Genomic DNA, 18,136 nt, shown 5'->3' with positions numbered 1-18,136 from the left:
AGAAAAAAATCAGGATTAGAAAAGGACAATATTTTGTTGGTCATCACACCCACATGATTGAGCTACTCCAGATTTACAAAAGGACTGTATTTTACTCCTCTCTTTAACTCTGTATTTGCATGAAAAAATAAGAATGATGGTCACATTTGATGGGGGTGGGAGAGAGATATCAAACTCAGAGACAAGTCATACCTCTGTGTAAATTTCTGCAGTATCCCTGATAAGGGATTCTTTATGGAAATAATAAAAGCATAATCAGCACAGATGATTTCTTGAATCAATACATCCATGGATATATTCTCATGATCTAGTTTAGCTTTACTACATTTAATAAAAGCTCTTTGATTCCATTTTGAAGCCCAAACCTGTCAAGAATAGGGAAGAAATAAATTTCATCATAATAGCATCATATGCTGTATCTCAAGTCACCGTAGTCTTGTATTCTTAGTTTCTTACAAATGCATGTCCAATAGATCTTCCATCAGATACTTTAATATAAGCCTAATTCAGAGCTTCATTCTCAAATCTTCCATCCATTTCAGGATTGATGATCATGGAACAAAATATTGGCCTATGAAATGTAACCAGGGATTTGAGAATCAGCCCATTCTAACAACTGTATGAGGATTTTTAGGTGTTTCCTGAAAAGATTGTCCGAATGTATTCGTTTATCAGTATCTACTTGAAGGGAAACTCATGTCAACTTATGATCTCTTCTTCTTTTCAATTCTAAAGAACCATAATAATATCTAGCGGTTGATTACAAAAGGAACTTGAAACTCATTGAATTTAGTGCACTAGAAACAAGTATACTTTTATCTGAACCGAATGCGCATAAGGAATGAATTTCTAGCTATCTCAATTTTCAGGAACAAATTTACCCACAGATTGCTTGGAATTGAGATTCGATCAAATGATAATAGAATTGATGTACAATAAAAATTCATGTATAACAAATTAAAAGGTCAAAAACACCAATCAGCAGGTCTCTTTTGTAAACAATACCTTATTAACATCTTCTAATATGACCTTATCAAAGGCTCCAAATGGTATGGCAACTGACATGGGAATTTTAATCCATGCTGGCACCATTCCTCTCAAACATCAAAGTGATTGATGAGAGTAGAGAGAATAGTCTCTGATCCAGCCCTTAGTAACTCCTCAGAAAAAGTATCAATCTGATATCAGGGAGAAGACATAAAAAGGAATCCTCACTCGTTGTCTACTATAGATGCAATAGTCAAGCAACAACAACATACCACTGACTTCTGAACACCAAGCACATTACCAAGATATTTTGCACTGGGCTGGATCTTCTTTTGGGACTTCATTGGACATTTAAATTTCGAAAACAAAAAAGGATCTAAACATTTAATTTCCAGAAGTTGAAATAGAGCAAGTACGAAAACCATAAACTAGAAGTTCCCTAAATGATATGCGAGAAAAGGTCAGCATGGTAGCATTCATGGAGAGATCTACCTTGGTGCAGTAAATGAGATCTTCATTGTTAACTGTGTACAGGCATAAATTTTTTAGCACCAAGGAAATGAAGAACATAATCTCCTGTTTTCAGTATCCTAAAAAAGTCCAGTACATTTTTGTTTGCATAATCGTATCTATTGACATTAATTACTCTAATAATTAAGTAGATATTTAGAGCTAATTACAGCATATTTGATGGTTACCGGTGGGTTAGAAAAATGTAGATCTGTGAGTCCCCTTTCCAAGGTTGTTTCGACAGCTGAAGCCAAAGCAAGATCAAGGAACAGCATATCTTTTAATCTTCTGTGGGAGATGATCAGAAGAGGGCGACGCTCAATACAAGATTCTTGTAACTTCTGAAACATGATTTTAAACTTCACAATGATTCCTTAATAGGGACATGAAAAGTTAAAGGTTTGTAACACAGTATAACCTCCATTAGTGGAACAATATCTTCATCACCATGACCTTTGACAAAGTTTAGGTACTCCTATTATTTGAAGCGCAACAAGAGAGAGTTTTATCACTCACATAAGAAAAAGAAAAGTGTTACAAGAACGATTTCAGCGTAAGTTGACTTAAAATACAAAAAGGAAAAGTTACCCCTGCAGTCTAGGGGACAAATAACAAACAGTGCTTGTGAAATCATGATACTGGAGATCAAGAAGGAAAAAGTGAATCAGTTATTAGGCAAAACTGCATAAGAATACACTTTTGACAGTAAACAAAGGGGAAGTTCAATAGTCAGTGAAATCTTTGATTAGTTCACAAACATTACCCTATTAGAGGGAACCAAAACTTCAGCAGCAGATTCAAGGTCAGCACCTGAATGAACAGCCTGTGGAAATGTTGATATATCAAATAAGAACTTGAATAGTAAAACAACAAAACTCAGGGTTATAAAAAAAAAAAAAAAAATGAAACTCCAAGTATGGTTGATTTGAAGTATCCAAAATCAGAAAGGCCTATAAGTTGCAATCCAACACAATTAAATGCTAACAAATCCAATAATAAAGAAAATTGTAATCAAACCTTTTTATGTTGCATTCCATCTATGTATTCTACTGTATTTCATAATGAAGTATCATATTCATGGGTCACTGTTTCTTACAAAGTGGAATTTATTCTAGAAGGCTCATGAAATCAAGACGTTCTTATGAAAACAAAAGATTAATCTAGCTAGATTTGTACAAGTTCTAGATTAATCTAGATAACTAGAGAATAGTTAAGAAAGCTCCAATGTGCATAACTGTTTTAACATTTATTGACACAGGTTTCAGGGTTGGTGGTGATTAAGCGGCTCTGAAGCTTAATAATTTGGTTGAAGGTTGCACTGAGTGCGAGTGCGTGCAGCTTGGGGACGGAGCCAATTTGAGTAGCATTGCTTCCACTTGAATGGAAGCAAATTAGCAGCCGCCGTTGCCATCAAATCTGTTTGTATAGATGAATTGAGAGGGTGAATACTTTGCTAGGGTTTTTTCTTTTGAGAAGAGGGTAGAAATATGATGATTCGTTTTAGGAAAATAGACCTAATGCTTTCTCATGGTACCCATTTTGAAAATAAGTGACCATGATGTCCAGTTTACTAAGTTCCGAGCTTGCAAGCATAAAAAAACTTACACTGTATTCCAAGCCTTACCACACACTTCCATACATATCAATCCTTACACTGCTTCGAAAGACATCACGCTTTATGTCAGTCATCAATATTCGATTGTGAACTTGCTTGCATACCTGTTTGAGCCCAAAAGTAATTTTGGCAAGATCCTTTAGTGGATTCAGCACAGCGGGCCGATACCTGCGGCCCAAAAATAAGCCTATTCGGGTTTGGGTTACAGCTTCACCCATTCCGTGATCCATAAGGAAAACGAAACCTTATTGGAGTCGGGTAGCGAGGATTGAATAGGAAACTTCAACCAATAATCCTTCTGTGGCAAGGAGCAGTCGAAACCCTAGGTATATATACCAGGTTTCAAGGACGAATTAAAGACCTCTCTCTAAAATCAATCAATCCCAGCGATTACAAAGCCTCCCCGGAGCAAACCTTCAACCTCGTTGAAACCCGGTGACCGCGCGCCAGTCCCAGTCTCTCCAAGAGCCGACTGTCAGCATCACCAGATCAACCCGGCGACCGTACTTCCAGTCCTAGTCTCTCCAGGAGCCGACTGCTAGCGCAACCGCCACCGTTACTACCAGCGAAGCAATGGTAACGCCCTCGCAACCCAGCGAAGCTAAAGTCACGCTTTAGCACAAGCCCGTGCTTTCTCCCAAACTTCCCAATGATTGCTCTGCTTAGCCTACAACACTGAGTATCGATTCGGTGACGCGAAGAGATCACACCCAAAGTCCTTATCCGTAAGGCAAGAAGTCCTTTTCCGGAAGGCTAGAGAAGAACCTTGTGGCGAGGTTGGTGCTCTCCTCGTCCACAACGCTTGAAGAAGAAGTCAGGTCAAGGGACTCCCCCGACGACTGCACCCCACGGTGCTGGCACGCCTGCGCACACGCTCAAAAGAGACAGTTTGCAAGCCAACTGGTTTTTGCGCCAAACAATACCTAATATCAAATCCTTAACATGTGCACAAAGCTCAAAGTTGGTAATATACGATATACTAAATCAAGCACTCACCAACCATCATACCCAAAATCTGCATTGCTTTATTTACATGCCCTGCATTGCTTCATTTACATGCCCATGTTCTAAGAACCCTTTTACAGCAAAAGTATATGAAAGCATATCATAACTTGGCACAGTTTTCGATCAGAACCATCATATCCCCTTCAACTTCTGAGCATCTAGAATACACAGGAACAATTGCATTTTTAATATACCGATAAGCAATCAATTCAGACTCCAAAACATGCCTATTACACCGATCCAAGAACAATATTTCTGCGGGCAAGCAATCAATACAAAAGGTAGACAATTGAAATTCGATCACATTTTGCTTGCAAGTTTATTAGAGAGCGGGTCTGAAATATGTCGATGATGTTAGATGTTGACTGGAAATGATGAGATGTTCATGGATTGTTTTGCCAATTCATAGGTTCTTAGTTAGCTGCCCATTTTAAAAGCTTAATTAATGGGATCATGAAGACATGCACAGGGATCTACATTTGTTTGATTAGACGCTGGCCTGAGCTAGTTTCTTGGGAGTCTTCGAAAAAGGGTTCTCAAAGATCTGTTAGTGTAATCAGTTCTCTCCAAATAGCACAAGTCCGACAATTAATAAGGTCACAAAACCATTCTGAGGATTAAGATTGCCCAAATTTCATAGCCTAATCGTACATACTGTGGTAATAACTCATTACGTACAGAAATGATCATAGATCAAAACTCAAACTGTGAAATATTCAACCTTGATTGGGGTGTATGAAAATAGCACAGAGAGGCCGGAGTTAAGTTATATATGTTATGCGAATAAAAGTATATTGCAGAAAATGCGAGTGTTAAAGCTTACCATGTGGTAAACTGGTAAAGTCGCCATTGCCTTTGACGAAAGATTAAAAGTATGGAGCTTGAGAGGGCGTCAGAGTTTTTTTTTTTTTTTGGCAAAGTGAGAGGGCGTCAGAGTTTGTAAAATCTGAATGAATTGATGATCGTTGGGCTTAGAGCTGGGCGGGTCATTCTGGTACCAGGGTTCGCGCTCACCATTCTTGAACCAAACGACATCGTTTGTATCCAACTGACTCTACTCGTTTATTATTCTTTTGGAGGATAACTTTTCACTTTGAATTACCGGGGCATGAAACTAAAATCCTGACTTCCTCCTTACGAGCTGGACGGGTTTCTGTTAGTCTGTTACAACTTACAACTGCGGCGCGCGCACCGATCTTAAGTGAAGTGACAACGTTTTGCATCCAATTGATTTTTATTCATTTATTATTTCTATTACAGTATAATTTTTTTTATTTTAAAATACTCGAAAAAAATTCATATAACCAATCAAGCCAAAACCTTGGTTACTAGAAACGAGTATAACCTTTATTTGATAAAAAAAAATTGAGTTTTTACATGTATTTAAAAGAGGGTAGTGTTAGTATACTACTTACATTGTCATTATGCCTTTACTGCAAAATCATCCAAACAACACTGATACCTAACATTTTCATCAAGAGACCACAAAATGCTCACATGTAGAGTGACATTACCTAAAACGGATAGAACCTCAATAATACCTTATGAAAATCAAAATGTCTTACTTTATATACATGTATGACATACAAACAGGATTTAACGGTGTGTAAGCTATAAATAGATCATAGTGACTTGCACAATGTCATATCCAGATTCTGCGTGTAAGCATACATGACCTTGTGAACAATTTTCGTAACTAGTTGAGGAGCAAAATGTCAAGAAAATGTTATTTTCGTCCCATGAAACCATTTTCGGCAACTGTCGTCTGGTAACGTTGCCGCCACTAAGTGACGAAACCCCAGGTCCCGATCTGCTGGACCCACGTGGTGTTATTACAATCAACGTCACCACCAACCCAACCGCACTTGCCCACTCACTACGCAATATAACAATAGTCATAGTGTGACCGCCTCTCTCCGCCAAACCCAGAAACACAGAGACACCTTGACTCATGGCAATGGCGCTTCGCAGGCTCTCAAGCGCCATCAACAAGCCACTGCTCAAACCTTTCGTCACTGCCAATGGCGGCTCCGTCTACCACATGGTAATCATCTTACTTATACGTTTTGCTTCGGCTCTCTGTTCGTCTTGTTTTATGTTCAGCGACTTGATGTTGATTTGGATTGCAGTCCGCACTGTCCAGCCAAGCAGCTCAGGAAAAGGAGCAAGCTCGTACTACTGTATGTCGCTTCGATCGTTTCCTTTTCTCGCATCGTATATCGTTTTGATTATGAGTTTTCTTTTGGATCTGGATTTCTCTGTCATGTTCAGTCGTATTGATGCTGATGTTGTGGAATTGTGATTTGATGAATTCAGTGGATAAAGCAACTGAATGAGCCGCTTGAGGTTATTGATCCCGAGATTGCTGATATCATCGAGCTTGAAAAAGCTCGGCAATGGAAGGTATTTTTACTGTTTAGGAACTACTGATTGAGTTTCGTAGATTCGAGAATGTAATCGGCATTGAGAAGTAATGAAGTGTTGAGCATCCAAGTTTAGAATTTGATTTTTTGGTGCTTCTGGTTGTATTGGATATAGGGGCTTGAGCTTATTCCTTCAGAAAATTTCACATCACTGTCGGTGATGCAAGCTGTTGGTTCTGTCATGACCAACAAGTACAGTGAAGGATATCCCGGTGCTAGATACTATGGAGGGAATGAGTAAGCGGATCTTCATCGAATTCCTTTGTAGTCATTTTATCCAATCCAGTGTAAATATGGCGTTTTAAATCTGTTTTGGGGGGTGGGAAGGGGGCTAGGCCTGTCATTTGAGAAAAATTGTGCTGTCTAATCCAGTATTGCTATTTGTAAAGCTGATGAGGAAGTGACAATTTTTTTTTTTTTTTTACTATTATTAGTTTGTACTTTTTTTCTTCTATTGTTTGGGTTGTGAGTTCGTAATGCATGCATGCTCATATATGAGTCCCTGTATTTTTTCTTGGCCATGTTTTCTCTCGAGTTACACTTGATTGATATGACATCTTTTGCTTTCTATGTATTAATGTAGATACATCGACATGGCTGAGACCCTGTGTCAAAAACGCGCATTAGAAGCTTTTCAGTTAGATCCTGCAAAATGGGGAGGTAATGGAGCTAAAACTTATAGTATACATGTGGCCCATCAGTTCAACTTACACTTTCACATTTGGTTCTCCTAAATTGAAATTACGCAAGTTTGAATTGATTGCTAGCATTCCACAAGTACATCCATTTGACTTATTTGATTCGTTAAAAGATATTATTTTGCAGTTTGAACTCCTTAAATGTCCAGCAAGGCGTTTTTATGTCTAGTTAAAGATACTGAACCTGCAAGTTCAATTATTAATACGATAAAAAAGTAAAATGCTTTTGCTTTGTCTTGCTCTATATTGATTGCGGGCAACTGGGCATGCCGGATCTTGAATATGTGTGGTAAAACTTGATTGCTGTTTTTTTATCATCTTCTTTACTGTTCCTAAACGGTTATTGCCTAAAGCCCTTTGTTTTTTTTTTTCTGTCTTTTTTTCTCCCATATTATGAATTTGTTTTTGGAAGAATTAAAAATTGGCAACATTCTTTTATTTTGTCAGTATGTAAATTTTGTACTCTTTTAATTGTTTTCATTCGCGGTGTTTTGTACACTCTAGTTTTTCTAAAGTGCACTCAATAGTCAAGAATAAAGAAAATCCTGTTTTTCTACACCATCATTATCAGATTGCCAAAGAATCAAAGCCAATGCCAACTATCCCTTTCGACGTAATTAATAATGTGCCTAGCTAGGGTATCTACAACCTAGAGAGAGCCTGCTAGACTCTAGAAACAACTAGACTAGACCATATATTATTATATAATAGTGGAGTAGGGTAGGGTAGACTAATTTTGTTTTAGTATTAAGTCTTTCATGTCGCTGTAATATTATGATTGAGTGAAGTTTCTGAGGAGGCCTTTCAAAAAAATCTGATTTTCAAATGCTTAGCCTTTAATGTTCATTATCTTGAAGTTGAAAGTCCTTTTGTAAGAAAAATTAGTTTTTGGAATTGGATGGAATTAGAAGTATAACTTCTGCTACATGGCAACCTCAAATATGCAATTAAAGGACTTCTCATGTAACATGTTAGTGTAAAACATGTCAATCATTATTTTGAAACATTATTCGGGATCAGTTTTTTTGTATTCTGCACTGTCTTATGAAACATGTCACTCTCTAGATCCATATTAAATAGTGATTCAACCTTTCATGTATTTACTAAAGTAATGTATATTAAATACCTGTTGAGGATGTCACGTGCTTTATTCTTTCAGTGAATGTTCAGTCATTATCTGGATCCCCTGCTAACTTCCAAGCGTACACTGGATTGTTGAAACCTCATGAAAGAATCATGGCTCTTGATCTGCCTCATGGTGGACATCTTTCTCATGGTTATCAGGTTTCTACATCTTCTGTTGATTATTTTGCTATAATGTTCTGCTTTTGGAGGTTAACAAAGATGACTTTGTAGTTGAAGGATAGTCTACTGACTTTATTTCTCGTTCTTTTGGCATGGAAAGTAAATTACACTGTCTGTTGTCTCACCTGTTAATGTTCACATACGACTTGGAGAAAGATATAACAATGTATAACTGTCCATGCAGATGCCAGATTAAAGATATTTCCATGAGCAGATGCAGGATATTAACTGATTTGTAGAAAGATTGAGGATATTAATGGAGTTCTAGTTTTTGTAATGTGTTTTAAGTTTAGTTTGTTATGTAAGAGGATTCAGTAGTGGTTTTGTCTACTTAATAAAGATTGAACCTTGATGGGTGCTGAGCTGTTGAATTAAATTCGTAGGTTGCAGGAATTTTCTGACTTAAAATTGTATAGCAAAAGAACAGAAAGCATAGATGACAGTAGGCAATCCCATCCTTAAGAAGCTTAGACAAAGCTCTTATCAGTCAGTGCATAATTAGCCTTCTATATAGAAGCCTTATATTATAGTTTCCAAGACTTTTCCACCTAGGATCATAAATAAAAGAAAATGACTTATTCAAGCAACCATGTGGCATATCTTTTTGGTAATAATACATAAACCAAAATGCTACCGTGTGATAATTTTATTATTTTTTATTATTTTCAGACTGACACCAAAAAGATATCTGCTGTCTCGATATTCTTCGAGACAATGCCATACAGATTGGATGAAACCACTGGTTACATTGACTATGATCAGGTACAGTGCTTACCCTTTCTCCTTTCTCTAACTTCTTTATTCTAAGGATTGGAAAGTCAGACTTTGTATCATCATGGCATGCTTCTCCATATGACTTGCTTTCATTCAGGCTCAGAAATAGGATGTGAGAGGTTGTTGTCTGGTTTATTGTTATGCAGATTATATTAATAAAATATGTATATAATGATGTAGATGCTGGTAATAATCAACAGTATTAATTGTCATGACATTTTAATCTTTGGAATATTACTAGAACCAGGAACATAATCTTTATTTAGCCTTGGCCTTTGGACAAACTTGAATTTGTCTCTCTTTTTTTTTTTTTTTGGTACATGTTTGCCTAAATATTTGGCTTTCAAGTCCCTACTTTTGTAAGGAATCACCACCATGTGACAATAATGTAATATATTGAAACTATTTCTTTGCATGGATAAGTGCCCTGCTTTTTGCCAAGAGATACTTCCACTCTTTTACTTTCCTACAAATCTTAATCTTTGTTTGTTGAGGGCTGACCTATGCCACCAAAATATATCTGCAGTTGGAGAAAAGTGCCACACTATTCAGACCCAAATTAATAGTTGCTGGTGCCAGTGCTTATGCGCGCTTGTACGACTATGCACGCATACGCAAGGTAAGCTTTCGCTTGAGGTTCGCCATTGTGGCAATGATCATGAAACACCTATAATACTCCATCCTTAAGTGAGATATTTTTCTTGTGTTGTTGTCAGGTCTGTGATAAGCAGAAAGCTATTTTGTTAGCTGATATGGCACACATCAGTGGATTGGTTGCGGCAGGTGTTATTCCATCTCCTTTTGAGTATGCAGATATTGTTACAACCACAACTCACAAGTCACTTCGTGGCCCTCGTGGGGCTATGATCTTCTTCAGGAAGGGGGTCAAAAATGTAAACAAGCAAGGACAAGAAGTGAGTTATACTTTTTAATTTTAATAAAAATTAAGTGAATAGAAGTTGAAGACAAAATAAGAAGAAAGAGGAGTGTAAGAAAAAGGTTTTATCTTACTCTAGTAATTTTGTTTGCATTGGTCAGTTCTCGTTCTTTTGGTACTACATTTAGCAAGTCCCAAAATGCTGCATCTAGAATGAAGTATAAATGTTAAGTTTCCTTCTACAGGTTATGTATGACTATGAAGACAAAATTAATCAGGCTGTCTTTCCTGGACTCCAAGGTGGTCCACACAATCACACCATATCTGGGTTAGCAGTTGCACTCAAGCAGGTAATTTTTCTGTGTTTTACGAAATATCTATTACATATGATCAGATTCTTGCATCTTTGTTCTTTAATGATTATCCAATCTCTCTTTCCGTCTGAGTTTTCTTCAAGAAAATAGCCACTAATAAATTTGCATTGCTGATTATATTACAATTCTAGGCCACAACTCCAGAGTTCAAAGCTTACCAAGAACAAGTTCTCAGTAATTCCGCAAAATTTGCAGAGGTCTGTGATCATCACCTTTCCCACACATTTATGCTAATTAGCAATACTTTTCGTTTAGTTGGTTCTAATTAAGCTCTCATGAGTATTTTTGCCATCTAAAATGCACACAATACTTTGTTTCCATTATTGTTTTGAAAGTATATGTCTCACTAGTTTTCTCTTATAGCTTTATGCCCTCTGAACATGCAGAGCTTGCTAGAGAAGGGCTATGATCTTGTCTCTGGTGGAACTGACAACCATTTAGTGTTGGTAAATTTGAGGGACAAGGTAAAAGGAGATTCTTCCTTCCTATTATTGTTTGTTCTTCGTTTTCTTTTCTGCATCAGGGAGATTTATTTGTACCAAGTATATTCTTTCTGCTTGTTAGACAAAATCCTAGGCCCTTGGGAATGATTAAGCCATGGTTACTTAAAGATAATATTACTGGACTGAACAACTCCAAAAGAGTGTATTGAACTGTGGAATAGATCTTAAGTTTCAAAGTTAGGTTCAAGAGTCTCACTAGCCATTTAGATCTTGTGGATAGCCAAATTTAGGATTGAAATATGGGTTTTATGATGAATTCACTGATTCTGCTGTGATTCATGATTGGTTATGCATGAAAATAATCAGCATATTCTTTTGGAACTTTTGACAGGGAATTGATGGCTCAAGAGTTGAAAAGGTTCTGGAAGCTGCTCATATTGCAGCAAACAAAAATACTGTCCCAGGGGATGTTTCTGCCATGGTTCCTGGTGGTATACGTATGGGTAAGACCTGGATTTTAACATTTTTTCAGCAGCTAGTCATAGCTAGGTACTTCTATTCTGATCAAGGTCCTGTTTTTGATTCTTCAGGAACCCCGGCTCTCACATCTAGGGGTTTTATGGAGGATGACTTTGAAAAAGTAGCAGAGTATTTTGATGCAGCCGTGAAGATAGCCTTGAAGATTAAGGCTGCTACAAAAGGTGTATTTTCTGCAACAATATATGTACACACACACATTATAGTTTGTAATGCTCATGCAAGTTTTTTGCATGCATATGATTGCAGGTACCAAGTTAAAGGATTTTGTGGCAACTCTGGAATCAGATGGTCAAATACAATCTGAGATTGCAAAGCTACGCCATGAGGTTGAGCAGTATGCTAAAGAATTTCCAACTATTGGATTTGAGAAAGAAACAATGAGATACAAAGAATGAAGAGCAAACCCCTGTCATTGTTACAGGTCAATCCCCTATCTGCACCTCTGACAACTGAACTACCACCTTGCTAGATGTTTATGAATTATTTCGGAGCATTCTTTTTGGGAAACGTTATCTTATTCATTTTCTTTCATTTTTGCAGATAAATTTGTTGAACAGGCAACAAGTGTGCTTGCAAATGACTCCGATGCCTGAGCAGATAGTGATAAAACCTCAAAGATCTGCAATTTCAGACAAGGAACACGTCAGACATTCACCAATACAATAATGAAGGAATCTGTTAGGTATTCAATACATGTTTGGATCTTATTTCTTGTTCCACTGATTCCTGTGCCGATTGTAATTCTTGATTATCTTTTCTTCAAAGCTTGTCCGCATTAGAGTAGATATTCCTCATTCTCTCAATAACCAAGGCTATTTTTCTATCCAATGAGTTCTCGTCTGCATGAAACTGTAGTAACTGTCTTTATTTACCCAGCTTTGATCTGGTTAATGGACAGTGATTCAGCAACTAAGGAAAAGTGGAAGCTAGTGTGTCAACACAGCAAGCATGATATGTCTGCTTATTTAAATTTTATCAGAATGGAAGATTCATGTTAACTTTGAGATAAGTAGAATTTTATAAGGCGCAGTTCAACTTCTTTCGAGACATACTCAAAAAGTCAAAAGGGCATCCGACTGAAATCAATTTTGGTATATCTGAGGGAAAAATGGAAGCTAGTGTGTCAACACGGCAAGCATAATATTTCTGCTTTAATTAAACTTTGTTAGAATGATAGATTCATGTCAACTTTGAGTGTTTGTTTGCACATGTTTGCCATCCAGCGACAAAAGCTTACTGATGAATCTCCTAGCAACCCAACAGAGGCGTTCACGATAACCAGTATTTGGGATAGCTAAGTACCTAAGTATATAACGATGATTGGTTGTTAGCTAAGTACCGTTTGTATACTGTTGGAATGTTTCTACAAACGTAACCACTAAAACAATAGAGATCGAGACTAATGAAGCGTGAAGCATCTTCTTGTTTTACACAGCCCTCTCAAACTCACAGCTCATTCGTTCCATTTATTTAACTAGTGTTTGTTTCTGTACGTTTTGTTTATAACTCTATATTGATTCTATATATGCGAAATTTAAACCAATCCACATCGATCATCGATCAGACCGACCCAGCATTCGGCAAGTCGCTGGAATTTCTTGTCAATTCCGGATGAACAATTCCAGCTGACGTACCGTGCCGGCCATGCACGGTAACAGAGTTTCAGTAAAAACAAATGGTAAAACTGTAGATCGATTGTTCCTAAAGAAGAAACAAAACAGTAATACTTTAAAACCGTATACTCTAACTCTGACATTACTCACCAACTCTCAAATGGCTACCATACCTCTGGAAACCGAGCTTGTCGTGGCCAAACACGGTGGCAAAGATGTTATCGACATTGACGATGAAGACGATGAGTTGTCACCGATCGAGGAGGTTCGTCTAACAGTGTCAAACGAAGACGACCCGACCCTCCCAGTATGGACATTCCGCATGTGGTCCATAGGCCTCTTCTCGTGCGCCCTCCTCTCCTTCCTCAACACCTTCTTCTCCTACCGCACCGAGCCCCTCGTCATCTCCGTGATCTCCGTCCAGGTGGCGAGTCTCCCCCTCGGAAAGTTCATGGCGAGGACCCTGCCCACGAGGAAGTTCCGAATTGGCTCGAAAGAGTTTTCACTTAACCCTGGTGAGTTCAACATCAAAGAGCACGTGTTGATATCGATTTTTGCAAATGCCGGAGCAGGGTTTGGGAGCGGTCCGGCTTATGCAGTTGGGATTGTGACTATCGTAAAGGCGTTTTATGTGAGGAAGATATCTTTCTTGGCGAGTTGGATACTTGTTATTACCACGCAGGTAATGTTTTGTTGTATATATTTTCCTACTATACAGAGTTGCAGACAATTACTGTGTTTTTTCAATGCGACATATTAGCTAATTGATTAGGCAGACAATTAACGTGGGGTTTTGTGGCGGCAAAGTGCAGGTTTTGGGGTATGGATGGGCGGGTATTCTCCGGAAGTACGTGGTGGATCCGGCTACGATGTGGTGGCCTAGTAGTCTGGTTCAGGTCTCTTTGTTTAGGTATGTCGTTTCATAAACAGTCCTCAAACCCTTTCGAAGATTTGAACTCAACTCTGTTACGTTTACATTTATTTTTCTTTTCGATGACTCGTGTTATATGTGTATGTGTGAGTCTGTGACTTGATGATGCATTGTACTATATCTTGAAAACTTTGTCTTTGAGAAATCTGGATAAATATTCTTTTCCTGTTCATTTTTATATATATCACATCATAGGGGCGAATCTATAGGTACTCTACTCTACGTGCACTATATAGGCTTTTGCTCAAACTCTCATGATCTACATAAACTACTAATGCATTTATGCGTCTAATTAGTTGTAAATGTCAACTGATTTATATGCTACAATATGAAGGGCTCTACACGAGAAAGACAACAACCGCATGTCCAGAGGAAAATTCTTTCTGATTGCGCTGGTATGCAGCTTCTCTTGGTATGTTGTCCCAGACTACCTTTTCACAACTATATCAACCATTTCATGGGTTTGCTGGCTTTACCCCAAGTCAATAACAGCACATCAAATCGGGTCGGGCATGCGTGGACTTGGTATTGGGTCACTTACATTGGATTGGTCTGTCATAGCCTCGTACTTAGGCAGCCCACTGATCAGCCCATTTTTTGCCATTGTCAATATCACTGTTGGCTATATTCTCACCATGTATGTGGTATTACCGACTGCCTATTGGGGATTCAACTTATATAATGCCAAGAACTTCGCAATCTTCTCTAAAAACTTGTTTGATGACCATGGTGAAATATATAATGTCACGGCCATTGTCAATGACAAGTTCGAAATTGACATGCCTGCCTACAAAAAACAAGGACATATAAACCTCAGTGTGTTCTTTTCTCTGACCTACGGGATTGGCTTCGCTGGTGTTATATCGACCATCACACATGTGGCTCTATTCAATGGAAGGTGATAAACCTTTATAAGACTTCAAAATTTTGATTTTTGTTTCTTTTTTAGTTGCCAAAGTTGGTGCCCGTTCTTATTTTTGTCAATTAAATTGTTATCTTCAAGATGTGACGAATGTCCTATGTGCCACTACGTGCAAGATTACCCTTGCTTTTGCATGCCCTGGAAAAATGGCCAATGTACTCTTGCCTATTGTGTCACATAGGATTTTCGCAATTTAACTCAAGGAGATAAAGATACGGGTTGATAAGAAACATCGAAATCTCCCCATTTCGAGCTGTGATTGTGGCAATGGATTGAATGGCTGTTCAAATTATTAACAGGGAGATGTATGAGAAATACAAAGCTGCACATACTGGAAAGGTGGACATCCACACCAGATTGATGAGAAATTACAGAGACATACCTACCTGGTGGTTTCATATTCTGCTTTTGTTGTCGCTTGCACTCTCTCTGGCGTTATGCATTTTCATGAAAGATGAGGTACAACTGCCTTGGTGGGGACTCCTTTTTGCAGCTGCAATTGCATCGGTTTTCACTCTTCCGATTAGCGTTATAACGGCAACAACGAATCAGGCAAGTTTCATACTCTTGAACCACTCTCTCACTGGCTTAATGATAATCACTTAAAATAACAATATTAAATCATATTGAGACCTCTATATTTGCTCATTTGACCTCACATGCTCTTTACACCTCCTATTTGTTTTTTTTTTTTGAAGGGGTTTGGAACCCAGCCAAGCTGGGAGGCTCATCCCCACGCCTGACTTATTATATTAGAATTAAAGAGGTGCATAGAGGGGGACATGACGCCTTGACCTCTAGCAATGTTACAAGCATCCTATTTGTTTTTTAAAAAGTAAAATTTGCTATCTAAACTTCTTTCAAATACCTGACTTAACCTTACTTATAAATGGAATGCTCAAAGCATTAAAGATGAGTTTTAGTGCTCCTATAATTGTTTGTTTACGAAAAAAAAACGGAAATAATTATTTGCAAAAAAGTCATAGCTTGGTAACTAATTAAAAAAAATATTAGCATAATTGTTTGTTTTTTGGCAAACCTCAACAGAACGAGGGAAATTTATTGAAAGAAAAAGAAAAACGAGTACATCAAGACGGGCAAGGGGAAGACAACAACCTTACCCCTCGAAAGATTGAAGAGACATGTCTCTTCAAGAACAACTAATGTTTCATATTTTATGGTTGCTATCGTTTTAGCTAGGTTACAAAATTAAATATGCTCATTTTATCATTTTATTTTGTTTTATCTTATATGCCGCTTCACATACTTATTTGGTTTAGTTTACACGATATAAGTTGATTTTCTTTCCCAAAAAAAAAAAAAAAAGGTGTTGGGTCATAGCATAACGGATTAGGTCAATCAAATAGCACATGATGGGTTATAATTAAAAAGAAGAAGAAAAAAAAAGGTACGGTAATCAAGGATTTAAACCCTCAGTCAATAGACTCGAACTTGCTTTTTATTGACACTCCCTTTTTGTTTTTTTTGGTTTCAGTCACCAGGACTAAACGTAATCACAGAGTATATAATGGGTTTGATATTACCTGGAGAACCAATAGCCAATGTATGCTTCAAAACCTATGGGTATATAAGCATGGCGCAGGCAATTTCCTTTCTGAGTGATTTCAAGTTAGGTCACTACATGAAGATCCCACCCATATCGATGTTCATAGTTCAGGTACATCTTCCCCTACTATATTAATTTTATACACTATGCACTTGTTGGATTTTGAACAAATGCAATGTAATATGCAGTTTTTTATTTATTTTTCTTTTCGAAGTTTGACTAGTACTTAAGTCGGTAACCATTTCAATAGTAATATCCTTCATTATATTCTTAATTGCTAATTTGTGAAAGTAGATTAATTAATTGACAAGAATGTTGCAATTATCTAACTAATTACTCCAACTTAATCTACTCTTCGTTGCTTTACAAAAGTGCATAGGAACTGTGATAGCCGGAACAGTCAATATTGGGGTGGCATGGTGGCTGCTAACTACTGTGGAAAACATATGTCAAGAAAGTTTACTCCCTCCTGATAGTCCTTGGACTTGTGTCAATGATGCTGTGTTTTTTGATGCCTCTGTAATTTGGGGTCTGGTCGGGCCAAAACGAATATTTGGCTCCCTTGGATACTACTCGGCACTTAACTGGTTCTTCCTTTTCGGAGCAATTGGACCTCTCATAGTATGGTTGTTGCATAAAGCTTTTCCAAGTCAAAAATGGATCGCGCTGATCAACCTTCCCGTACTTTTCGGAGCAACGGCTGTAATGCCACCGGCTTCAACTGTGAACTTCAATTGCTGGATTATTGTTGGAGTTGTTTTCAATTACTATGTCTTCAGATACAGAAAGACATGGTGGCAAAGGTACAATTATGTTCTTTCAGCTGCCTTAGATGCTGGAGTAGCTTTCATGGCGGTGCTTGTATATTTCTCAATGAATGGTAAGGGCATATCTTGGTGGGGAACAGATGGGGAACACTGTGAGCTGGCTACCTGTCCAACAGCTGAAGGCTTGGATCTTGGTCATGCTTGTGTATGGTGAACACTGAATTGTCTGATTTTCTTTTGAAGGCTATGTGGTTTAACATTTTGAGTTTTGGTGAAGGTTTCATCTAAAAGAAAGGCATTGTAATGATTGTATATTCCAAAGAAGTATCCTGTCTTGAAGTCTTGTCCTTTCCTTGTGTCATTTGAGAAGCCCTATTGGTTGTGACTTTTGTTTTTTTTTTACATTTTTTTTTCACAGAAGGCATTTAACGACCTTTTTTTTTTGTCGGATATGTCCGGTTTTATTCTACTCTTTTATGCCTGACCTTTGCCTACAAAAATACGCGGCATATATGTGTTTTTTTTTTTTTTGTAAAAATTTTATAAGTGGCTTTTAACCATGACTATAATTAGTCGGCCTAGGTCCAGGCCTAAGTCACCTATGCCCAAGATCACTCAAGGTAGGGAATATACTAGTTCAAAACGGGGAGAAACTTTAAGCATTCAGTGCTACTTAATTAGTAAGATGGACACTAGAATAATATTTGAAAGGCACAGTCCTGATCACCTGGTCAGCAACTGACCAGGGATCATTTGCTCAATCACCGTCCGATTGAAATCGGACG

At 37.8% G+C, this 18,136-nt stretch overlaps 2 protein-coding genes across 2 annotated transcripts; both read left to right on the top strand.

Moving 5' to 3' along the window:
- The first annotated feature begins 5,883 nt into the window (after nt 1-5,883).
- LOC133745408 (serine hydroxymethyltransferase 2, mitochondrial) lies at nt 5,884-12,503 on the top strand. Its single transcript, XM_062173471.1, has 16 exons — nt 5,884-6,161; nt 6,247-6,297; nt 6,434-6,520; nt 6,656-6,777; nt 7,124-7,200; nt 8,398-8,522; nt 9,213-9,305; nt 9,844-9,936; nt 10,034-10,231; nt 10,440-10,544; nt 10,700-10,765; nt 10,955-11,032; nt 11,403-11,514; nt 11,602-11,712; nt 11,798-11,972; nt 12,092-12,503. Exons 1-15 carry the CDS (start codon nt 6,069-6,071, stop codon nt 11,944-11,946), a joined length of 1,560 nt encoding a protein of 519 aa, XP_062029455.1. The 5' UTR covers nt 5,884-6,068; the 3' UTR covers nt 11,947-11,972; nt 12,092-12,503.
- Nucleotides 12,504-13,302: 799 nt separating this feature from the next.
- On the top strand, nt 13,303-17,792 carry LOC133745650 (oligopeptide transporter 2-like). The gene is made up of 6 exons (XM_062173757.1): nt 13,303-13,846; nt 13,977-14,074; nt 14,430-14,993; nt 15,317-15,569; nt 16,513-16,695; nt 16,957-17,792. Exons 1-6 carry the CDS (start codon nt 13,325-13,327, stop codon nt 17,563-17,565), a joined length of 2,229 nt encoding a protein of 742 aa, XP_062029741.1. The 5' UTR covers nt 13,303-13,324; the 3' UTR covers nt 17,566-17,792.
- The last annotated feature ends 344 nt before the right edge of the window (nt 17,793-18,136 follow it).

Source organism: Rosa rugosa, chromosome 4 (assembly GCF_958449725.1).
Source record: "Rosa rugosa chromosome 4, drRosRugo1.1, whole genome shotgun sequence".
Lineage (NCBI taxonomy): Eukaryota > Viridiplantae > Streptophyta > Magnoliopsida > Rosales > Rosaceae > Rosa > Rosa rugosa.
This window is presented reverse-complemented; position numbering and strand designations above follow the sequence as displayed.